At 38.0% G+C, this 26398-nt stretch overlaps 1 protein-coding gene across 1 annotated transcript; it reads right to left on the bottom strand.

The window, feature by feature from the left end:
- Positions 1 to 1694: 1694 nt before the first annotated feature.
- On the bottom strand, positions 1695 to 6653 carry LOC135101050 (uncharacterized). Its single transcript, XM_064004623.1, has 3 exons — positions 6552 to 6653; positions 2609 to 2743; positions 1695 to 1853 (listed from the first exon to the last, which is right to left on the bottom strand). Exons 1-3 carry the CDS (start codon positions 6651 to 6653, stop codon positions 1695 to 1697), a joined length of 396 nt encoding a protein of 131 aa, XP_063860693.1.
- Positions 6654 to 26398: the final 19745 nt, after the last annotated feature.

Below are 26398 nucleotides of genomic sequence, written 5' to 3' on the forward strand. Positions count from 1 at the left end.
ATGAATGTGCTGTATTTTATCATTTTTGTCAATTTCTAGGCAAGACAGAAGATACACATGTATTTCCATGGGTAAATAAATACTTCAGGAACATATTATGATGTGTTACAATACTGATACTTTATGTTATTGGGTTAGATAAGAGTGCATGGTGGTGGCATGATGGAGTCGAATGGGGAGGGTGTGGTGACGCTGGTTGTTTCTGACCTCAAAGAAACTGAAGGTGATGACTATACTGACACCAGTGAGAAAGAAGTAATCCCAGATGACTTAGCTGTCAATGAAGTCATAAGTGATGATGATTCTGCTACTCTCACAGCAAGCAGTGAAAGTAACAGTAGTGACAATGCAACTAGTCAGTCAGCTGGTGAATCGTCTGCACAGACAAGAGGGTGGGCATCACTGCAAGGTGATGTTGGGCCTCCTCCTGTTCCTTTTACAAGAGCTAGTGGATTCAAACATCCAGCCAACATTGATGCCATGCCCAATGAGTATTTTAGAATGTATTTTATCAGTGATATAATAGACAAGTTAGTTATGGAAACAAATAGATATGCATAACAATGGATTCATGAAAATGCAGAGTACCCACATAAAAAGCCGAGGTCTCTGGTACATTTATGGATCAAACAAGGTAAAACAGAGCCAGAAGAGTCTGTGGCATTTCTAGCAATGATAATGAATATGGGGCTAATTAGGAAACCAACTCTGAAGTCATACTAGGACTGTTCTAATCCCAGTCAGTCAACTCCCTGGTTCAATGCTCACCTCAGTAGGGAAAGGTTTGAGCTGTTGCTAAAGTTTATTCACTTCAATGATAACAAAAAAAAGACTCCAAAAGAAGATCCTGCTTATCAGTTATACAAAATCCAGCCTCTTATAGACCACTTTCAGAAAGTATTCAAGAGTAATTATATCCCAAAATGAAAAACTTCTATTGATGAGAGCATCATAGGGTTCCAGTGTAAAACCCCTTATTTGAGGCAGTATATGCCTAACAAGTATGTCATGGAATATCACCACCAGATGTTGATCATGACACGAAAAGATTGCCTGTAGGCAAGAAGGACTGTGCTGCTCCTCATGCTAAATGTGTGAAAACATGCTATATGTGCCCTAAGGGATTTTGCCCAGAATGTTTCCCAAGCTATTACAAGAAGCCCAGGGAATAATCTGCATACATTCTCACACCAAATGGTACCTAATTCATAAGCTTTGTTGAAAAATTTTTTTGGCAAAAATTTAAGGACATTAAAGAATACCCTTGTAAATGTATATCACCCTCAAATTTTTCACCTTTGCTTTATTTTTTATGCATATATAAGTTACATTTGTTCACTTATGATTATGCCACAGCAAAGAGCAACTTCTAAGCTTTCTATTGATATATAATTGTCCCAGTGTTTCTTAAAATAATTGAACTGAACACTAAAGTACTCATGGAAACTCTTCCTAACATTTGCTATCCGTTTTTTTATGTACATATCTTTAAACCACCCACTCATTTTATCATGGGGTATAAAGATTAATACCACATAAAAAAAAAAATACAGATTTTAATTCTCCTAAACATCTCTTTGCAGGGATATCAGCATGGTATATAAGTAAGTAGATTATCCTACATTTCATTTACACTGAGAATAAGCATGAATATCTTGCAGTATAAATGACAAAATGTATAGAATTTATTTCAGTTAAACATTACAGGATGAATGTACACAATGAATATCTGGACACACCTTTAATGAATGTCCTTGATTGGCCTTGATATACAAAAGACCTTCTTCTTCTTTGAGAGCAAAACGCTGCTTAGGACAGTTGTTTACCAACTCCTTCACTTTGTCAACAGTAAACTGAAATAAGTGTTGAATATAGAACATATAAAAAATGTCAAAAATTGTAGAATCAATAATCATTATATATATGCTAAAAAACACAGAGAAATAGCACTCAATACCCAACATTTTAATGGTACATTAACTTGAAGATGACAAAGGGCTGTAATGGAAAACTCAGAAACACCTTTTGGGAGGAGTTTCTAATTGGGAGATCATAAATTAATTTGTCAGAAACTGCAATTTTTGCAAGAAAATAAACTGTTTTGTATATAATTTTTCTACTTTTTAACTTATTAATACTAACCTTATGTTTAATTTTACCATTTATGTATCTACTGAAAAGTTTGGGTTCATGTGTGTGTGTGTGTGTGTGTGTGTGTGTGTGTGTGTGTGTGTGTGTGTGTGTGTGTGTGTGTGTGTGTGTGTGTGTGTGTGTGTGTGAGCCCAACATCCAAGTCCAGAAGTCAATGACCACAGAAATCAATTGAATGATATGGTGCTGACAAAATTACACTATTTAGATAACTCTCTAAGAAACTATAAATAACCACTCATAACACAGGATTTCCTGCCCCTCCTGATAGGCAACAACATGGTGAGTCATGCCCCAAAAAATAACATCCAGTTTTGATTACATTAATTATTAATTATTGTGATCATATGACCACATTATTTATAGCAATGCCTCTTCAGGTTATATGATTATGACAAGGAACACTCTAAATAATATTAATAATATATCAACATACTTATACTGAATAGATCATTACCTTTTTAAAATTTGGTCTTTTCTGTATATCATCCAGTCTGATCCAACCTCCTGGCTTAATAACTAAACCTTCTTTCTCAGCACCATGGCGGAGCAGCCAAGATAAGGCTTTGCTGGCCTTCACATCTGTCTTCACCTTGAAAATAACAAGAAAATGTTAATTCACTACACACACACACACACACACACACACACACACACACACACACACACACACACACATAAATAAATAAATAAATAAATAAATAAATATATATATATATATATATATATATATATATACTCGTATATATATATATATATATATATATATATACAGTGGCACCTCAGTTTTCAAACTTAATTTGTTCCTGAATACCGCTCAAAATGTGAAATGTTTGAAAACTGAAACTATTTTCCCCATAGGAATCAATGTAAAATAAATTAATCCATTCTCAGACATCAGTCCACCATGTCTTAGTGGGTAATCATTGACACTTCAACTGCTAAGATGACCGCTTCACACCATCTCCAGCTTAGATTTTTTTTTAACCAGAAAGGATGTACCGAATGAACTTAGTAACACAGAACTTATCAAAAGATATTGTTTAGACCATGCAGACATTCTCTTTGTCACCAATCAAGTGAGGGAAGCCTAACAGAGTGACACAGAGAAGAGCAACCCACCTACTGACAAAAATAAGGTGATCATAACACTTAGACATCTTGCTGCTGGGAAAAGCTACTAAGAAAATGCAGTTGTGCAGTAGTGATGGCATTATGGTTCATAGAGAGAGCCACAGAAGGCTCGGAATTACTCCTGAGCACCAAATCTTGTTTGTTTACATCAAGGTTCTTCAACTTCAATGGGATCACATTTAACTTATTTCAAAGACTGAATTACTGTCTTACCCTGTGTCTCTCCTCCAAACATATAAAAACCAAAGAAATTTTTATAGAAACTATAAATTAGTAATAAATGGCAGCTTTTGCTACGTCTTGTAGTATTTGAAATCAAGTAACTTTGTTCGAAAACTGAATTACGATACATCTACCACAGCAATTGAGTTAATTTTTTGTTCGAGAACCAAGTTATTCGAAAAGGGAGACGTTCGGTAACTGAGGTTCTACTGTATATGTATGAGGCTATAACTGTTTTTATCTTTTGATAACTTCTTCAAAGTTAACAACCTTGGGTACTCCCAATTATAATTTAGCAAAATTTTTTTGTCCTAGTTCAATCTCCCTTAACACAGTGATTATGCTATAAAAAGAAAAAAAATTATTTCCTTTGTCAATGAAATAATAAAATGTCAGTTTAGATTGCCAGTGTCATAAGGCTAGCTTCTATGTAAAATTTTCCATTAACAGAAACTATTAATATATGTACTGAACAATGCAAGAAATTAGTCCTAATTCCACATAGCCTTACAATGCCATAATTCATGTCATTATTAGAAGTAGCTGTTAAAGAATCCTTTCTCATTTTCAACAATATTTTATATAAAAAGATAGATGGACTAGCTAAGAGTTCTTCTTTAGGTCCAACTCTAGCAATTGCTTTTGTTTACCATTGTGAAGGAAAGTAGTTTAATGAATGACCAACTGAATTCAAAACTACTTTGTATAAAGGGTATCTATATGATCATTATGTTGTGTTTAAAGGAAAATCACATGTAAATCAATTCCTTGAATATCTGAATAGCAAACATAAGAACATTGCCATTACTATAGAAGAAAATAATTCCCTACCTTTCCTTGACATTAATAACCAAGAACAACTATCATTTCAACAATGATATTGACAGAAGAAAATTATCTTCACTGGCTTAGGACTCAACTATTCATCCTTTGTCCCTAGTTCTTTTTAAAATCAACTCCATTAAAACACACATCCACAGGGTTTATCACTTATTTTCCTCATGGGTTTCATATGATAAAGAAATTAACAGGCTTAGGCATTATTTTTCCACTAATGGTTACTTGAGCTATATTCTAGAAAAATTTATAAAAATGTTTTTATATACTGTTTTCTCTTATAATCATACTCCAACCACAAGTGACAAACAACTTCAATACATAAAATTACCATTCCATGCCCATTATAGTTAACACATTAGGAATTACTTAGAGAAATTATTAAAGTAAAATTTTTTTCTGACATGTCCTTTAGATTTAATTTTACAAATTGTAATGCTCTTGGTTAATTTTTTTAGATATATAATAATACTTTGTGTTCAAATGTCACATATTCTTTCATATGTCCTGACTGTTCAATTAGGTATATTGGTTCTATGTCTTGGAACCCTAGATTGAGGATGCTCAAACATAAAGATCCATCTTTGAGAACAAATAGATCCATAACCCTTCCAAATTTTTCTAATATTAGGGAATATGCAGTATCATTAGTTCATCACATAAAGGAAGAAAATTTCAACTTATTATTTAAACCCAGTAACAAAACAGAATTCAGGATAGTTGAATCCCAGTTAAAAATTGCTCAAATAAACCTCACATTAACTCCAATAAATCCTCTGTAAAATTTCACATTGTCTTAAAAAAGTAAAGTAATTTTTTTCTTCATATTCTGTTGTGGTTAGGCATGGATTCAATTTTTTTTTTTCTTTAATTATTCATGTTCATTATCTATAACTACTAGGATAGTTTGTGCTTTAACTTCTAACCACCAACAGCTCTCCATGGCAAGATTGGGTGTGTGTTCATATGTTTATGTCCTAAGAGTTTAGATGGTCCCCACTGCAAGACCAGGCAGTCAGTCACTTCCTCTACTCAAAATGGGTGTTTGATCTTTTTAAAGTTTTTAAACCTTTTTAGTTTGACAGATCTGAACTGAAGATGAGATTGTGTTATCCCAAAACATAGCTAAAATAAAGGAATGCTGCATTTACTGTGCATCTATGTTTTCCTTTACAATATATAAATACTGTAAACCCTAATTATATCAAACCCTATTATAGCAAATTTTGCATTTATCAAACATAATGTGGCCTACTGACAAACAAACAAAGGTTGGTAAATGAGATGGAATGTTCAGTCAGCAGCAGCAGTGGTGGGGGAGTGAGCATTGGAGGGAGGGAAGGAAAGTGTGGGTGGTGGTGGTGGTGGTGGTGGTGGTGAGCACATAATCAATCACACTGCCTCTGCCTCAGTCTCCTAGCAGCAGTTTAAGTGGAAGGTTGTTCCACTCTATGTATGTATGTATGTATGTATGTATGAGTAGAATGTATGTAATTTTGTTTACTTGTTTGTTTGCTTGTAATGTATTCTTGTTTACTCGAGCACAGTTATTTATACGAAAATAAAGTATGTTATATAATTTACATTCAATGCACAAGTTACCCAAATTTATATCTGAGGTTCAATTTTGTACACTGAACTTCACCATCAAATACCAAACAAAGTTCAGTGTAAGAATGGGGAAACTGACTCTGTTTTTTTTTTTTTTTCACCTTTCTCGTCAGTGGTTTCCTTCCAATTAGATTGATATACTGAGGGTCTACTGCATATATATATATATATATATATATATATATATATATATTAATGTGAGGTTTATTTGAGCAATTTTTAACTGGGATTCAACTCTTCTTCAATGACACTCAACTGTTCTCCTCTTCTACACTGAGTATCCTCTGTCCTTTATCAATAATCTAAACTGGAACCTTCACATCTCATATCTAACTAAAATAGCTTCTATGAAATTTAATGTTTTAAATGATCTCTGCCTGTTTCTCTCACCCCCCAAGCTATTAACTGCTGGATTTTATGGTTTTATAAATTTAGTATGGCCTCTGAATCAAAACCACGTAGACAAGAGAACCCAGGTAATTGTTCTGGAGTAAAACCACAGAATCAAAAGAAATAAGTGAGTTGGCTGAGTCTATTAAAAATGACCAGTCCATTAAGAAGAAAAACATTAGTTTGATACGCATTTTCTCACATACCTCACCAAACCACTTACCATTTACTTCTTTCATTTGTCTTACTGTTACATACAGTACAGACTCCACAGAATGCTTCACCACCACATGTCTCACAGAAGTCATCTAAGGATGACCAACACTATTCCTAGCCAAGGGTGGCAAACCAACATTTTCACTCTGATGACACGCACACCATCACTACACTTGTCAACTTTGCTAGATCAATCAACTCACTTATTTCCTGGATTTCTTGGCCTACCTCATTCAGAACAATTATTTGGCCTATCTCATTTGTGAGGTGTTCACCAGCAGAAGCTGTACTAAAGAAGTAAAGCCACAAAACACAGTCATAACCCTATACATTCAGGCAGGCTTATGCCCAGCAGGGATAGCACCTCGGTGGATGCCTGTGAGAAAATGATGTACTGGCTAGTTTCAAGCAGGAGTGTCAAGGCTGCCATGATGATCATGCACAGAAACTTTATAGTCAGTTGTACATATGCTCTTTGTGAATAAATGTGCACACAAGTAGAATTAGTGCAATGCTTGACCTAAATCAACTGAAGAAGCAAACAGAATTCCACGATGGTTATTCAACAACGGACCACAAGCATGTCATTAATCAATTAGTGGATAAATATGAAATCACACTAAACCACTATGTATGGGTTCCACAGATCATGAAAAATCTCTGATTTGGTTATGAAATCACTCAGGAAACATGGGTAGAGAAAGCATATATGAAAGTTTAAGAAATCATTCATATGGAAGTCCCTATTATTATAAAGCTACACAAAGTCAGCAAGCAAACAATAATAAGGGTGTCAGTCAAGGCAACACTATCTCTCTTAAGCTATTCACTGTGATAAGACAAAAAGTTTTAAGTACTTGGAAAAAGAAGAGGCAGAGATTAAAATAAATGAAGAATATCTAAGTAATCTCAGATTTGCAATTGGTATTGTTCTGATGAGTGAATCTGAAAATGAATTACAAACAATTATTTTTGCAATTGCACAGAAAAATCCAAATAGTAGATCTGGAACTGAATATGGCAATAATAAATTTAGGCAATGTTCAATGCATTACACCAATGAGATTAAATGACTGAATAATGGAAAGTGTTCTTGAATATATCTATTCTGGTCACAAATTTGAAAAATGCCCAGGCTATGATTAAAAGAAAAAAGAATAAGCCTTTTAGATTCAAGCTCTTGAGCTAGCACACATCAGGCACCAACCTTACCAACTGAGACATGTGATCACTGATGGCTCACAAATTTCTTTGGCCTCGTCTGCTGTATCACCTGATGGCTCCTCATCAAGCTGCATGTGCAGCTTGTCTGTCAAATATTAAAGAAAAAGTAACAATAAAGAAACCAAAGAAGACAGAAGACTTTGGAAGCAAAAGTATAGACCATGATTGGGATTCACTAATGCTGATATGAAAATTGTACTGTTTAGGCAAAATGGTGGACATTCAAAAATCATATTTGATGGTTATGCTTCATAAGCCCACCATCTTTTAGTTGGAAATTCCACCAGACAGATGACAGATGACACTGGTGTGTTCTGTTCTCTTCCATCTTGCTGTCAAGTGTATTTGTTATCATTTCTCCTCACCCAATGACAACACTTAAAGAGATTCTTTCCCAGGCCAATGAAAGCTAATCACAGGATAACAAGGTGCCGGCCAGAGAAGACCAGAGAAGACAACACAAAACAGTAGGCAGAGGCACCTTTATTTTTAGTGATTAAAATTAGGTAAAATCACTTATGTATATAAAATGTATTTCTCATTCAATGATTAAAACACCAAAAGTTAATGGTTAAAGCAAAGAGAAAGTGCAAACACCATAACTACGATGCATAACTCGTATGCATCTCATGTATGATGGGTAGCCCGGGGCTCCTCTTCACTCACATGAGACCCGAGTCATCCTAGTTAAAGGCAGCATCAACTGGAAGACTTGTTGGCTGACACAACCCCCCAACCACCATAGGCCTTTGTACATAAGATATATGAGATCATTTTAAGCTTGGAATATATACTATATAAATACTAGAGCTTGTTTTTTATTCATTTATATACAACTACCTTACTGCAAAAAATATGGTCTATACAACTTTTTCCCTTTCTAAAACCTCCCTGCTCCTCTTGGATGGTAATTTGTGTTCCTTCTCTTATCCTCCTTATTAACATCCTACCAAACACCTTTCATACCACACTCATCAAACTTATACCACTATAGTTTGAGTATTCCTTTCTATCCCCTTTTCCTTTACCTATATAAGTGAACTACACATACATCTATCCTGTCTTCTGGCACCTTACCAACAATAAACCACATATCCAGTAAGCTTACCAACTACAACATAATAATGAAATAACAACATAAATTTGATTAATGTAAGGGGTTCTTGAGTTACGATGGAGTTCCGTTCCTACCCCACATCATAAAGCAATTTTCAGCATAGGTTGGAATCAGCCTAAGTAAGTATATACAGTAAGTTACTCACCTATGCTAATGCTATATTACTGTAAAGTCATAATTTAGGACATAAAAACATGGCTACTGTACCTGTGAAAAAAAAAAACAAACAAACGAGGACATGCAGTAAATAAAAAAGATAATTAAATAAATCAGTAACAAAAAATCAGCAAAGGAGAATGTAAAAGGAGAAGCACTGCCATCATCATAACCATGAAATGGTGGAAACTGAGACTGTCATAAACCATTGACTCCTTATATCTCAATTATTCTCCCTATATCTCATGAAAAGGGCAGTAAACTCATTCATATACTCGATATACAGCCATGACTTCCCAAAATTACTGGTAATTTAGTACTTTCAACCAGTTATGGAATCCATGGTTAAAAGTACAACTTCTTCATGTATTCTGTTGTGTTAAGAATCATGATCACATTAACAAGCATCAGATATCCTCATGTTGCTCCCATGGATCCTTTTAGCCTTTCCTTATCCTAAGCAAATCAAATGATAAACAGGAACCAAGGTGGATACACTGTTCTCAAGAGAAAAAAACTCAGCAGAATACACAAAACAAACAGCAGTTGGCAAGTCAGCAGGGTAATAGTAACCCTGTTCAGCCTGCCAAGTATTGCACCAATCACAAGTCATGAACATACTAGATTTTCAGAAACCAAAAATGGTTTGCTTGTGGTTTTATTAAAGAAATTATGACTTAATGTTGCCTAGAGTCATATAATGATAATAATAATATGCTATCAAAGAATAACCTACAGCTAAATTTTATGAAGCAGGTTGCAGACCATTATTATCAGTACTATTGAGAATTTATGTAATTTCAGAGTCCATGCCTGATCATTATGTGATGCAAGATGCAGTTGGGTTGTCCTGGTTCAGACACTAACCTGCTCTGTCTGCCACCTTCACACACTTTAGACGGGAAACAGTGGTGTCACCCACCTTGTTTGTTGCCTTGTCCTGCCCTGTACTCCTCAGGCAGTCAGTGTCCACCTCTGCCTCAGAGTGGATGCTGGCAGGGTGGCATTTTCTACATTGCCAGTTTTTATATAAAAAAACAGCAGCCTAATATCACTGTCTTATCCTGGCACCCTCTGCAGCACACACTGACATTCATAATCATCATGGCAGCACTACAGACCAGTACTACTACAAGCAAGAAAGAAATCAACTTGTACAGAGTACTTAGCATGCAACACATTTGTCTTACAACCAGCACACTATATGACAGCTTACTTGGCATCCAACCACATCATCCCTCACTCAACCACCATAGACTCTACAAACCAGCTGTAACTTGTCACTTTGGGGAGTGAGTACAAAATTTATAATTATTTTGCAACAACTGGTACATTTGCTAATGCTAAACACCATGCTATACATTGCAGGGTAAAAGGCATTGCTTATGCATATTTTGCTGCAGTTGTAGGTGATCATTTCTATATATTTTTCCTTTTTTTTTCATTATCTGCTTTTTCAAGAATAAAGTCTTGCCATGCAACCACTTTTTGCTTCTGACGGAGATTTCGGAATGGATTATGGTCATAAGACAAGTACTCCACTATAATAGTTCAGGAAACTTGGGGTCTCCAAGAGATTAGTGTCCCTGACAAACCATTTAGAGCCATTTAGTGTTTTTTATGCCACAGGTTGGCCCTGACTGCCATGATCTAGTCTTACTTGTGTTACAGTGCAGGACATGTCATGGATAATCTTACCAATAGTGGCTCCTCATCAAGCAGCTAAATAGTGATAAATGCTCACTGTACAACACATGCAGGGTGGGTTTGTTTTTGGGGTCACGCATGGTTATGTTACAGTAACATGATACAAAAAATCCCAAGTCTATGCCCACCTTCCTTCCAGCTACCCAAGCTTGCTTGTCCTGGAGAGAGGCAGCAAGAAAATACATAAGGAGTCGCCATTGGTAAGATTTACCCATGTCATAACTAAATGTAAGCAAACATCACAGCCGAATTTTTTTTTTTATATAGGATTATCACTCAACGCATTAAATAACTGTAAAGTGTATATTCGACCACGGACTTCATTACTCAATGGAAGCACTAAAACATGTACCGAACTATCATATCTTTTATAATCAGTTCGGGGATTGTACGCGAAAATTCTGAAGAAAATGTTTTTTTTTTTTTTTCAGAAAAATGAAGCGTGTGGTTTTTACTTATTACAAAAGCTTTGTCCTTCACTAACCAACGTGATTCTGTAATATAATTAGATAGTTAGAAAAGAGTCAATAGGGTTCTCCACAAGATTAAATACATTCATGGAGAGTGATGATAAAAAAAGACCCGACTTCATGTAGTTTCTCTTACATTCTTGGAAGTACCGAAAATAACCACATTTACAAATTCATTAATGCACTGTATGCCTAACAGTCTACCAGGTGGGGATTACAGCATCCATAACCTCTCCAGCCACTCATTCTGCCTTCTATACTCTGAAAATACATGAATATTAACCTCTGTTACTTACCATATGACAACAAAAGTAAGACGAAATTTCAGCGACATACGATCCCCTTGCACCATAACAACACTGCTGGTTCACTCTTCACAACGGCCACGCAACACGAGAAGTATTTTTAAATAGAGTTGGGAAAAAAAAGAAAAAGACTGAGGAACCATTGTAATCGTGAAAAAAAATAATCAGAGCACGAAACAACAGAAGTAAGCACTGGACGACCTAAGAAGCGTTATAAAGCGAAACAGGTCACAAAAAGAAAGAGCTGTGTGGGACTAACGCCTGTTTTCAGAAACGCTTTGCTCTCACCACGACTATTTTCAAAACCCACAGTGATTATAAGTCTGGTACTCAAGAGTGTTTCTCCTGTTAATAATGTGGAAGTCAGTTAATCTGTCAGTAGAACCAACAACAACAAAAAATAAATAAATAAATAAAGACCTGTATAACTTCAACTAGTGCCTTTTGAATGTATTAAAAGAGCGGTGCAGAAATATTTCAGAAAATGGTGCTAAAATAGACAATAGAAGACGAATTAGTAGAGTGTGACAGATATAAGGACCAGAGAAGGCAGCTATAATAACACAAGCGGCAAACATAATTGGCCTGGAAGAATACGTGGTACAAGAAAGGAGGGAGATGAAAGAATCTGTAACCACTGTGCTGGGGCTATATGGAAATAGGAGAGATGTTCCTACAGCAAATAGTCAGTATGGGAAAAAAAAAAAAAAGAGATGGGAAGGAAGAAAAGAAAGGGAAATGAATTTATCATGCTAAAAGTTACATACGTTTCGTTTCCATTATAAATACATATGTACGCGCACTTACGTTCAGTACGCAAATCTCAAGGATAATAATAGTAACTAAGAGAGAGAGAGAGAGAGAGAGAGAGAGAGAGAGAGAGAGAGAGAGAGAGAGAGAGAGAGAGAGAGACTGACTATAATAGCAAATGCATTTTCATTTCTGTACATTAAAGGTTAAAGTAATTTGGTAACTATTTCACAATAATTTTTTAGAAGCTTTATTACAAAAGGGAAAGTGAAATGTTGCTTTACAATAAAAATTCTCAGTTTTGGAGTAGAACCTTCGTCGCAGATAAAAAAAAATAAATAAATAAATAAATAGATAGATAAATAAATAAATAGAATCAGACTGAATTTTCCATTTCTACATTAATATCATGAATTTCTAAAAATAGCGAAAACTTCCCAAATCTGAAAGCATTGCCCCTGATTTACTGAAGGGTTGGGAGAGACGAAGAGAATTATACGAAAATATTTGAGTAACATAGCGAAATGAATATAAGAGTTCTATTTGCATTTTCTTTCCATTTAACAGCACATTTGTATGTGACAACATAAATATCTTTCTCTCATATCATAGTCTTAAAAATAGGGTTCTTGAACCTGCAAAGAAAGAAAATAATAACTATTTTTTTCATTGTATAAGTTGAACTAACACACACACACACACACACACACACACACACACACACACACACACACACACACACACACACACACACACACATATATATATATATATATATATATATATATATATATATATATATATATATATATATATATATATATATATATATATATATATATATATATATATATATATATATATATATATATATATATATATATATATATATATATATATAACTGTGGACGTCTAGAATGATTTGGACAAAGAAGTCATTGATGTAAATACGGTAAATGAATTTAAGACAAAGTTAGACAAAAATAGATATGGAGACGGGACACCACGAGCATAGCTCTGTTCCTTTATGTCTCAGGTAAATACAACTAGGTAAACACACACACACACACACACACACACACACACACACACACACACACACACACACACACACACACACACACACACACACACACATATACACACACACAAACACACCCTATTCGGGGACCGGGATCTCAGTGGGCTTTTTTTTTTATTAGATTTTTTTTTTTTTTTTTTTTGCCCTTGGCCGGTGTCCCTCCTACATAAAAAAAATAAATAAATAGATAAATAAGTAAAATAAATAAATAAATAAAATAAAATAAAATAAAAATAAATAAATAAAAAGAAAAAAAAAGGAAACTTTCCTTGCTTTCGGTGAGGCAGATAATTGGTCAATGATGTGGTCAGTCAGATTTCTTTTTTTCCCTTTCTTTTTCAGTTTCCAGTATTTTCTATGCGAGGTAAAGCATGATCACATTCTATCTTTCCTTCTTCGTGAAAAACAAGTTTCCATGATCTTGCAGGTTACACGGTTACTGCACTGAAATCACGAAATAGCACTCTAAAATCATTTTTCCTTTCCTTGATAATAAACAGAACAGAAAATAACAGAAAACACATTTTGAATATAAGGGAAACCTATCTATTTGCTTGCATTACAGTAATTAGCTAACTAGAACTCGTTGCTTCAAGAGCCAATTTGATCTTGAATATATCGAAATTTATTACTTGACATAACAGTAAAGACTGCCGTTTACTTGTGTTAATGATATGAGGGTAAATATTTAAGCAGCATATTTGATAATACCGTACATATTGTGACTGAGGCTTGCTTAAGGAAGTCACAAATCCAAACTGGCGCTGAGGAAACGTGACCTGCTTGCCCCATCCCAGATATGCCACTGCTTTCTCTCTCTCTCTCTCTCTCTCTCTCTCTCTCTCTCTCTCTCTCTCTCTCTCTCTCTCTCTCTCTCTCTCTCTCTCTCTCTCTCTCTCTCTCTCTCTCTCTCTCTCTCTCACTCTCTACTGATGGTGAGGCTGCCAGCGTAGGTCATTGCACAACAATAGGAGGAGGAGGCAGTAGACACCTGCCGAAACTATAATTACTCCCAGTGAGGTCTAAAGCACTGTTCAGGGGGTGCTGTGAACTTATCATTAAACCCAGCTGTGACCTCACTGAACGTTTCCCTTTGTGTCTCACAACACAAGGGGGCAGTCACAGCCTGCCCTCTAAAGACAACTCTCTTCCTTCACACAAAACTACAAGCACCTAATAACACACACACCCTTCACTCAAAAATTTTAAAATCATGGCGACTCCTAAACCAGCCTCGGAGTCCCCATCTGGGGAGGGGACCATAATTGTCCCCAGGTCGGACTGCCTTTCTGTCGACGACCCTAAGGGTCTTGACACCCCCCTCAACTTTTTCTTCATTAACTTCTGCAACATTCGCGGTCTAAGATCTAATTTTCAATCTGTAGAACACCACCTCTCCTCTTCTAAACCTCAGCTTCTTTTCCTCACTGAAACTCAGGTGTTTGAGGCAACTGACAGTAGCCCCTTTTCTGTTCCCTCCTACTTTCTCTATCCTCATTTTCGATCCAAAGCTGGATGCTGCGTTTATGTGCGCAATGACTTAACCTGCTCTCGTGCCCACGCTCTTGAATCTTCCGAGTTTTCCACCATCTGGCTACGACTACAGAGTCATTCTCATACTAAATTTATCTGTGCTGTATACCTCTCTCCTAACTCCTCTGACTATAAGAAATTCTTTGACTACTTAACTTCCAAAGTGGAGCACATTCTGACCCTCTTCCCTTTTGCAGAGATCTCCATTCTTGGAGACTTTAATGTTCACCACCAGCTTTGGCTTTCCTTTCCCTTCACTGACCATCCTGGTGAACTAGCCTACAACTTTGCTATCCTCCATGACCTAGAGCAATTGGTGCAACACCCTACTCGTATTCCTGACCGTCTTGGGGATACGCCCAACATTCTTGACCTTTTCCTGACCTCTAATCATTTTGCTTATGCTGTCACCCTTTCTTCTCTGTTGGGCTCCTCCGATCACAATCTCATATCTTTATCTTGTCCTATCACTCCAATCCCTCCTCAGGATCCCCCTAAGCGAAGGTGCCTCTGGCGTTTTGCCTCTGCTAGTTTGGGGGACCTGAGGAGGTATTTTGCTGATTTTCCTTGGAATGACTACTGCTTCCGTGTCAGAGACCCGTCTTTGTGTGCTGAGCGCATAACAGAGGTGATAGTGTCTGGCATGGAGGCGTACATTCCTCACTCTTTTTCTCGTCCTAAACCTTCTAAACCTTGGTTTAACACAGCTTGTTCTCGTGCTATACATGATAGAGAGGTGGCCCACAAAAGGTACTTAAGCCTTCCATCACCAGAATCTCATGCACTTTATATTTCTGCTCGGAACCATGCCAAGTCTGTTCTCCAACTAGCCAAAAACTCCTTCATTAACAGAAAATGTCAAAACCTTTCAAGATCTAACTTCCCTCGTGATTTCTGGCATCTAGCCAAAAATATCTCCAATAACTTTGCTTCTTCTTCTTTCCCTCCTCTACTTCAACCAGATGGCACCACTGCTATCACATCTATTTCTAAAGCTGAACTATTTGCTCAAACCTTTGTTAAAAACTCTACCTTGGACGATTCTGGGCTTGTTCCTCCCTCTCCTCCACCCTCTGACTACTTCATGCCACCTATTAAAATTCTTCGCAATGATGTTTTCCATGCCCTCGCTGGCCTAAACCCTTGGAAGGCTTATGGACCTGATGGGGTTCCTCCTATTGTTCTTCGAAACTGTACCTCTGTGCTTGCACCTTGCCTAGTCAAACTCTTTCAGCTCTGTCTGTCAACATCTACCTTTCCTTCTTGCTGGAAGTTTGCCTACATTCAACCTGTTCCTAAAAAGGGTGACCACTCTAATCCCTCAAACTACCGTCCTATTGCTTTAATTTCCTGCTTATCTAAAGTTTTTGAATCTATCCTCAACAGGAAGATTCTTAAACATCTATCACTTCACAACCTTCTATCTGATCGCCAGTATGGGTTCCGTCAAGGGCGCTCTACTGGTGATCTTCTGGTTTTCCTTACTGAGTCTTGGTCATTCTCTTTTAGAGATTTTGATGAAACTTTTGCTGTTGCCTTGGACATATCAAAAGCTTTTGATAGAGTCTGACACAAAGCTTTGATTTCCAAACTACCCTCCTACGGCTTCTATCCTTCTCTTTGTAACTTCATCTCAAGTTTCCTTTCTGACCGTTCTATTGCTGCTGTGGTAGACGGTCACTGTTCTTCTCCTAAATCTATTAACAGTGGTGCTCCTCAGGGTTCTGTCCTGTCACCCACTCTCTTCTTATTATTCATTAATGATCTTCTAAACCAAACTTCTTGTCCTATCCACTCCTACGCTGATGATACCACCCTGCACTTTTCCACGTCTTTTCATAGACGTCCAACCCTTCAAGAGGTAAACATATCACGCAGGGAAGCCACAGAACGCCTGACTTCTGATCTTTCTAAAATTTCTGATTGGGGCAGAGCAAACTTGGTATTGTTCAATGCCTCAAAAACTCAATTCCTCCATCTATCAACTCGACACAACCTTCCAGACAACTATCCCCTCTTCTTCAATGACACTCAACTGTCCCCCTCTTCTACACTGAACATCCTCGGTCTGTCGTTTACTTATAATCTGAACTGGAAACTTCACATCTCATCTCTAGCTAAAACAGCTTCTATGAAGTTAGGTGTTCTGAGGCGTCTCCGCCAGTTTTTCTCACCCCCCCAGCTGCTAACTCTGTACAAGGGCCTTATCCGTCCATGTATGGAGTATGCTTCACATGTCTGGGGGGGGGGGGTTCCACTCATACTGCTCTTCTAGACAGGATAGAATCAAAAGCTTTCTGTCTGATCAACTCCTCTCCTCTAACTGACTGTCTTCAGCCTCTCTCTCACCGCCGCAATGTTGCATATCTAGCTGTCTTCTACCGCTATTTTCATGCTAACTGCTCTTCTGATCTTGCTAACTGCATGCCTCCCCTCCTTCCGCGGCCTCGCTGCACAAGACTTTCTTCTTTCTCTCAGCCCTATTCTGTCCACCTCTCTAACGCAAGAGTTAACCAGTATTCTCAATCATTCATCCCTTTCTCTGGTAAACTCTGGAACTCCCTGCCTGCTTCTGTATTTCCACCTTCCTATGACTTGAATTCCTTCAAGAGGGAGGTTTCAAGACACTTATCCACCAATTTTTGACCACTGCTTTGACCCTTTTATGGGAGTGGCATTTCAGTGGGCATTTTTTTTATTAGATTTTTGTTGCCCTTGGCCAGTATCCTTCCTACATAAAAAAAAATAAATAAAAATAACTACGCAGAGCAGGACTTCGAGCTTGTATATAGGAATGGGTTAACATTATCACCTCTTCATCTCACTTTCATGCTAGTATATGTATCACATTAGTCCAGTTGATTATAACAGTATGGACAGTGAGAGGAACAGATTGGTTGTTACCATCTCTGCAAAAGGTCAAAGCGGTAAAAAAAAAAATGTAGGAGAGAGAGAGAGAGAGAGAGAGAGAGAGAGAGAGAGAGAGAGAGAGAGAGAGAGAGAGAGAGAGAGAGAGAGAGAGAGAGAGAGAGAGATTTAATACTGGTATTACACAGAATTTTCTCTCATAAAAGTGAGTACCATTATCACTGGGGCTACGTAACACAGAAAAAAAATATATTTGAGGGATATATAAACATTTCAACTTGATAAAGGCTCATTAATGAGCAGTGTATTGTGGGATCGGCAATTAGCATTTGTAAGGAATGGGAGGATGAGGGGAGGAAAAATGAGAAGGGCAGCTGTTGACACGAAGCTGTATGTAGTGCGTATTCATTATATGGCTGAAAGAGAATAAGCATGGTATACAGTCTTTATTTCTTATTGATCTCATCCTTTCATCGCTTTAAACACATGTTTATTTGTGTGTAAGCTTTACTTTATATTGTACAGTTACTAGAAAAAAAAATACATGATATAAGACATGGGTGTATTTGTAAAAAAAATAAAATAAAAAAAAATAAAGGTAAAAAATAGCATGTAAGGATTTGGCCAGAGATGCAGCATTGGTCGAGTTGTTAGTTTTATAAAGTTACCTTACTATGCTGGCGGAGGTTAAAGGCAGCGTGTGCAGCGTTGAGATCAGTGGTTATGGGGGTTCAAGGTCATATCAACTCATTCCGCCTCTTCGTGCCCTGCTTATCCCTTCGACAAATCAAACCTACGGGATGTTAGGCAGTATGATAGGCATTGTATTGAGCGTTATAGTGGTTCCTGCAGTGGCTAACCGGTAGAGTTAACAATACCAGTGAAGAAGGCCAAACCGTCTACAACAAAGACCGGTTCATTGAGTAGCCGTTAGAGTCGTGGGTGAAGGCCCTGGCAGAATTATAGGTAACCCGACCCGAGGAGCGGTATAGGCCTTGTCCTGGCAATTTGCAGAGTCGTTCAGACCGGATGAGGAGAAAGTTAAGACTGCTTTCACTTTATGCGTTTGCTCCCCGCGCCTTGGTGCGGCTACCGGATCAGAAATGGTTGCGATTGCTGCCGCACAATCATCTGGCTGCCGCATACATTGAAACCCGACTCTTTTCACAGTTTGCAGCAACAAGTACTACGAGATGGATCGTAGACGATTACTGTGTTCATATTTAACTGGCATGAAAGGGGAATATAATTACACAAACAATTAAACAGTCTGAGGTATACAAAAAGCGTATTCATATCCACATTAACCCTTTCACTGCTAGTTAATCATTCAATTATCAACTAGTACAGCTTTTAAAGGAATATATATATATATATATATACGAGGTGTGTCATTAAAGTTCAAGGACTGGTGCCACACAAGTTTTATTTCACATCCAGGCTACAAACTATAGGTTATCTCCTTCGAAGTAATCCCCCTGGCACCGCATGCACTTGTCCATCCTTCTCTGCCAGGCTTGCATGCACTGCTGGAAGGATTCTTGCGGGATGCTCCTCAGCTCCGTCGTCACGGCCTTTTTGATGTCGTCCGCATCATCAAAACGGGTCCCCTTCATGACCTCCTTGAGCTTGGGGAAGAGGAAGAAGTCGCACGGAGCGAGGTCAGGTGAGTAGGGCGGTTGCTCCAGCACGGCGATGTTCTTCTTGGCCAAGAACTCTCTGATGCTCAGGGCATTGTGAGCAGGCGCATTGTCGTGGTGAAGCAGCCACGAGTTGCCCTGCCACAACTCCCGCCTCTTCTCGCGCACTGCACGAAGCAGACGCCGCAGTACTTCTTTGTACGAGTACACATGTTGGTTGACTGTCTGGCCCTGTGGCAAGAACTCGCAGTGGACGATGCCCCTCACATCGAAGAAAGCGATCAACATGACCTTGAAGCTGGACCTGGACTGCCTTGCTTTCTTCGGCCGTGGCGACGCCGGACTCTTCCATTGAAGGCTCTGGCGTTTGGTCTCCGGGTCGTACTCAAATACCCAGGACTCATCGCCGGTGATGACTCTCCTGAGCAAGTCTGGTTCAGTTTCCAGACGCTCGAGGATGTCCTGACACACCTGCATGCGTCGTCCCTTCTGGTCATCGTTCAGGAGTCTCGGCACCATCTTCGCACAGACTTTCCGCATGCCCAGATCTTCAGTGATAATCTTCCACACGCTGTTGTGGTTCATGCCAAGCTCATCTGCGATCTTTCGAACAGTCAACCGACGATCGTCACGCACCATCTGCTTGACACGCTCAACATTGGCCTCATTCCTGCTCGTTGAGGGTCTTCCACTCCTGGGGTCATCTTCCACGTCCTCCCGGCCCTCTTTGAACCTCTTGCACCACTCAAAAACACGTGAGCGTGACATTGTCTCATCCCCGTACACTTTTTGCAGCATACCCAGTGCTTCTGACGGCGTTTTCCCCAACTGCACCAAAAACTTCAAGTTTGTTCGCTGTTCAGCGCTCATTGTTAAACGACCTGCAACAGAGGACATGATTTTAAAAGCACGTAAGAAAAAGATTAGTGACTGTAGAGGGTTGGGAGCGCAGTTGTATACTCCAGAAGGATTACTTTGAAGGGGAAATATGGTGGTTTGTGGCTTGGGTTTGAAATTCATCTTTTAGGACACCAGTCCTGGAACTTTAATGACACACCTCGTATATATATATATATATATATATATATATATATATATATATATATATATATATATATATATATATATATATATATATATATATATATATATATATATATATATATATATATATATATATATATATATATATATATATATATATATATATATATATATATATATATATATATATATATATATATATATATATATATATATATATATATATATATATATATATATATATATATATATATATATATGGACATGAATACGCTTCTTGTATACCTCAGACTGTCTAATTGTTTGTGTAATTATATTTATCTATTTATTTATCTATTTATTTTTATTTATCTATTTATTTATTTTACTACAGCACAATCTTGCTCCATTGTCAAAGATAAATCTTGTAGAAGTGCACTGGATATGTTTGTCACCCGATTTCTGTGCAGCTACTAACCCCACAGTGTGAAGACTTCTATTTAATCAAATTCAAAGCCCACTGCTGCCCTGCACGAAGCGCGTCGAAAGGTAATTAAGAACCTGCAGTTATAACGCCACGCCACCCCCTCATTACTACCTTTCAGGACTCATTCCTCCCATCACCAAGCATGGCCTTCATCATTAGCTCTTACATCGTTATCGTTCTTCAGATGATGCCAAGGATCACACGTTACTACACATCACCCACCTCATAGTCATAGCCCTTCACCACTCCTAATTCATTCCGTCGTCTCCATCACCATGCACGTATTGCCAAGGTCGCTGCCCATAAAACAAATCACCACTCACTACACCCTCCATTCCTATCACCACTCATCACAACCATCACCACTCACCACACCCTGCATTTCTGTCGCCATTTATCCATCACCACCATCACCATTCATCAATCTTGACACAACCATTACCTCTCATGCCTCATCACCGCTCATCACCATTCATCAACACCCACCATCACCCTTCACGAGGTTGGCGTCACATAAGTCACTGGAGGTCACCAGTAATAAATGTCTCGCCTTTATGACTCCTTGCCGCTGATAAAAGCGATAACAAAGTAAACCACTGAGTACTGTGGCCGGTGCCCGGACAACTGAACCAGTGACAACTGAACCAGTGACAATTGGACCAGTGACAATTGGACCAGTGGACAACTGAGCCAGTGGACAACTGAACCAGTGGACAACTGAACCAGTGAACCACTGAACCAGTGACAACTGAACCAGTGGACAACTAAACCAGTGACAACTGAACCAGTGACAATTGAACCAGTGACAACTGAACCAGTGACAACTGAACCAGTGACAATTGAACCAGTGTCAAAAAATGTTATCTGTTTGCTACGGCATCATGGTCGTCAGTCTGTACCCAGCTTTCACAACATTCACTGTCACTATTCTACAACATGTCTCTTCAGTTTGGGAGCACAGAACGAGGAAAATCACTCCTTTTATATGGTGGACATGAATACGTTGAGAGGAGCAGAGAACCTAACCTAACCTAGGTTAGGTTAGGTTAGGTTAGGTTAGGTTAGGTTAGGTTAGGTTAGGTTAGGTTAGGTTAGGTTAGGTTAGGTTTCATTGTCACTTGTCGACTGGTGCAGTTTTTACTGGTTCAATTGCCCACTGGTTCAGTCGTCCACTGGTTCAGTCGTCCACAGGTTCAGTTGTCACTGGTTCAATTGTCCACTGGTTCAGTCGTCCACTTGTTCAGTTGTCACTGGTTCAGTTGTCACTGGTTCAGTTGTCACTGGTTCAGTTGTCCTAGAACCACTGTGGCCGGCTTGACAAGGCCCCTCACACCCTCGAGTTGTTGCGTGGTTACAGGGTGTGCGTCTGTTTGTTCCTCCTGCAGCTAATCCACTGACAGACTTCATTAAGTATTAGGTATTAGGCTCAGAAAACACGCATTGCTCACAAGCTGTTTCACGATCACAGATTTTGAGCTAATATCATTAATTTGAATAACTTTTGGTAAATGCAGCTGATGAAACAAATCAACAGCGACAAAAAAAAAAAAAGGCTACATTTCTCGGTAATTCAGTGTAAAACTACGTGTTTATTTGATTTTATCACGCTCATTAGAAAAGAAAATTAATGAAGAGAAAAAATCATAACATGAACAGGAAAATCTCCTGCTGACTCAGATGCTCCTGCATTGTTATTTATCTGTGTTCATCTGTTTTATTAACTTATTCATTTAATTTGTTTTTCATGTAGGTTATTTCTATTGTTACTATATTTCATTAATTCATTTATTTATTTACTTATTCATTCATTTTATGTATCTACTTTTATTTCATATATTTATTTATTAACTTATTTATCTATTTTATTTATCTTTTTCTATTAATCATTAGTTATTTATTTTTTATTCTAATTTGGTTATAATTTTGTTACTGCACATATCTAGAACCCACCGCTCCGCCTGGCCCCTGGAAGGTACTTACAACGATGATTTGGCTAGGAGTACCTTTTGTTGTCCATCGCGTATAAAAATTGCGATTTCATTATCGAAAACCTCTCTTACAGGTAACTTTTGACGACGCATCTTTCTTATTTTATGACATTGCTTTATCAGGCACACCGTTTTGCTGTATTTTGCATATTTCGACTTATCCGCATGTGAGTGAAGGTTTCTACCTCGCAACTCGCGCAACTATTGCCTCATTACTACAGCTCGAGCTCGAGCGCGCAAAATGCGCGAATTATTTGCCATAACTCTCAGACAAGGGATAGCCAGTTTTGGTTGACACCAACAGACTCAGCAGTGACTGTAGAATCAAGATGTATTGTAAAAAATTGACAAAACAAAAGCCAAAAAAAAAAAAAAAAGTATTACGACAAATTGAGCTGTGAAGATGTTAAAAAATGTTTATAACATGTTTTACTTATGCTCGTTGTTTTCAACAGTTAATCACTGAATGCTAAAATATATTATTACATTAAGTAGGAAAAACTCTCATGAACACGATAGTGTGATCAGAATGCAGATAAAGCTCTACATTTTGAAAACACATAGTCATTTATAGCCGGTCTGCGTCGGGTCTAAAAATCAGAACCCCCAGCCGTTGGAGGAAGGTCCTTTAAGTTGCTCCGTACCTATTACTCAAGGAGGTTTGATAAAGAAATAAACTTCCTTGGTACAGCTCCCATCTTTTAATACCCTCTCCCCTCTCACCACAGTGGGAAGAGAGGCACCGGACCAGTCAAGGAAAGCAGCGAGGTAGCACGCTAATCAACTACTGAACCAAGGCGAGGTGTGATAAAAGGCGGGGAGCCAAACGTAGTTGATCTTGTTCCTGTGAGTCATCCGTCACTGAATGTTTATGTGAATAGTCTCGCAGCATACGTAATAGTTTTATGATAGTGTAGTAGTAGTAGTTGCAGCAGCAGCAGCAGCAGTACGTAGTAGTAGTAGTAGTAGTAGTAGTAGTAGTAGTAGTAGTAGTAGTAGTAGTAGTAGTAGTAGTGATAGTAGTAGTAGTAGTAGTAGTAGTAGTAGCAGGAGTAGTAGTAGTAGTAGTAGTAGTAGTAGTAGTAGTAGTAGTAGTTGTTGTTGTTGTTGTTGTTGTAGTAGCAGAAGTAGAAGTAGCATTAGTAGTAGTTGGAGTAGTAATAGTAGTGCGTAGTACTGATTGTTCTTGCTGTTGTTGTTATTATTGTTTTTGTATAGTAGTAGTAGTAGTAGTAGTAGTAGTAGTAGCAGCAGCAGCTGTTCTGTTGATTTTGACGTTACTGTTGGTGAGGATGGTGCTATCGTAGCTGCTGTTACTGATGCTGCTGATGATGATGATCATCATGATCATCATCATCTTCATCATGATCATGGTCATGATAATTTGGGTTACTCTAATGACTTAGTGCTGTGATACTAAGAAGATTTAACAAACATTATTAAACCTTATGTGAGACATACAGACAGAAAAGAAAGATATTTAGCGTTCAGTCTTAACCGTTGTAAAATTGACATGTAGTAGCAATAGTGAATGAAAGTGACAACATAGGTATCTTTTTTTTATATTGTCAGTAGTGAAGAGTGGTTCAAGTAAATGTCAAGCGTGTCCCCAGCAATACTATTGTAAGACTCTCAAGCTCCACACCGTCCTTGGAAGACAGTAAAACAACAAATCCACCTTGATCAACGAGATTGACACTCATCCCGCTGATCCCTGACTCACAACTGTAATTCATTGGAACAGTCACCTTATGAGAGGCCGACCAGAACACATGTGTATTTTCTATACATTATCTGCATGGATGTCTTAAGGGGAAGGGAATCGATCTCACTTTTATTTATTTATTTATTTACCTATCAACATATTTATTTACTTATGCATTAATTTATTATCATTATTATTATTATTATTATTATTATTATTATTATTATTATTATTATTATCATTATTGTTATTATTTTATCATTATTACTAAACGAAGGTGGAGCGTGTTACAAGTTAGGAAGCTGCACGTAGTTGGTTCCTACAAGAGTGGCAAGGTGCGCGGCTGACGATTACATAATTTAAGACAACGTGACTCCCCCTCCATGAGTTTCCGTTGTGTAATGAATGACGTTGATTTTTCTGTGCATTCAGGCAGCATTTGCAGCGGTCATGCGACCACTATAATGAAGACAAAAAGTGCACGTAGAACAATAAAGTAAAAATATTGCTTCACCATCTTGCAGCGAGTGTTGTCGAGAGAAAGTGCGGGAAGGATTGGAAGAGTTACTGAAGGCTAGACAAAGGGAAAATTAGATAGGATATCCTGTCCCAGTAAGTAAACACGGTAAGAACTAAGGTGTGTTCTTTTCTCTTCTGGTCACTTCTAACGATGTATTCAACTGGAGGATGTAGCCTATAAACATCCTCCCTTCTCTATCATGCACGGCACAACCACACTCTATCCTCACTGTCACCGGGCGTGAGGTGCAACAGTGCAGTCGCATACAACTGCCTCCACGCCAGACCACAGGTTTTCCTTTACTCCCGGACATACAGACCAAGTCACGTCACTTCCAATAATGCAAAAAATTACTGTTCAGGTTGTGACATTTTACAGAATATTGCTGGGTCATTATCAGTCCATAGCAGAGCGGCCACGTACCGTTACTAAAGTGTCAGCTCTGTCACCTCGGTATACTTACATAATGACATGTGATACAGCTTTGATAGGAGTTTCAGGCCACTAGAAGACCCGGCTTCCTAACCAAGAGGAACTGATATATATTATCTAAGCATTCTAAGATCATGAAGATATTACGATGGATTACTTTTATCTATTTATTATCGTTAATATTAATTTCTTACCCGCAGCTGTGGTTTGGGACGAGGCGATCCGTGAATAGTGGGCGCTGATTTCCATTTCACAGACAACTCTCTCTCTCTCTCTCTCTCTCTCTCTCTCTCTCTCTCTCTCTCTCTCTCTCTCTCTCTCTCTCTCTCTCTCTCTCTCTCTCTCTCTCTCTCTCTCTCTCTCTCTCTCTCTCTCTCTCTCTCTCTCTCTCTCTCTCTCTCTATTTATTTGTCATTCTATATCAGTATGTATATCATGTTTATATATTTATTATTATTTCCTATTCGCACAACTCTTATCTTATTTTTAGACCAAAATTTTCGTCCATGAAGACATGTTTACCTTTACTTTGTGCAAATACATTTCCGTTTCAGTTTCAGTTACGTATTCATTCAGACACACTGAGGGTGAGAGGGTGAAAATACCCGAGTAACTTGAACCTCCGAGCATCATAAAGGTTAACATACTGTGTAGAGGGAAACTTTCCCTCTAACCCTTTTCCTTGAACTTTACTATTTTCCTCTTGTGTGTTTGATCAAATATAGCTGGTGTGGCGCCAGACTTACATGAACACATAGCCATCACGATATGCACATTAACGTTCGAGGGAAGGTGGTGGTGGTTTCTAGTGCTAATGTTAGGTGAAGGGGA

This window comes from Scylla paramamosain, chromosome 6 (assembly GCF_035594125.1).
Source record: "Scylla paramamosain isolate STU-SP2022 chromosome 6, ASM3559412v1, whole genome shotgun sequence".
Taxonomy (NCBI): domain Eukaryota; kingdom Metazoa; phylum Arthropoda; class Malacostraca; order Decapoda; family Portunidae; genus Scylla; species Scylla paramamosain.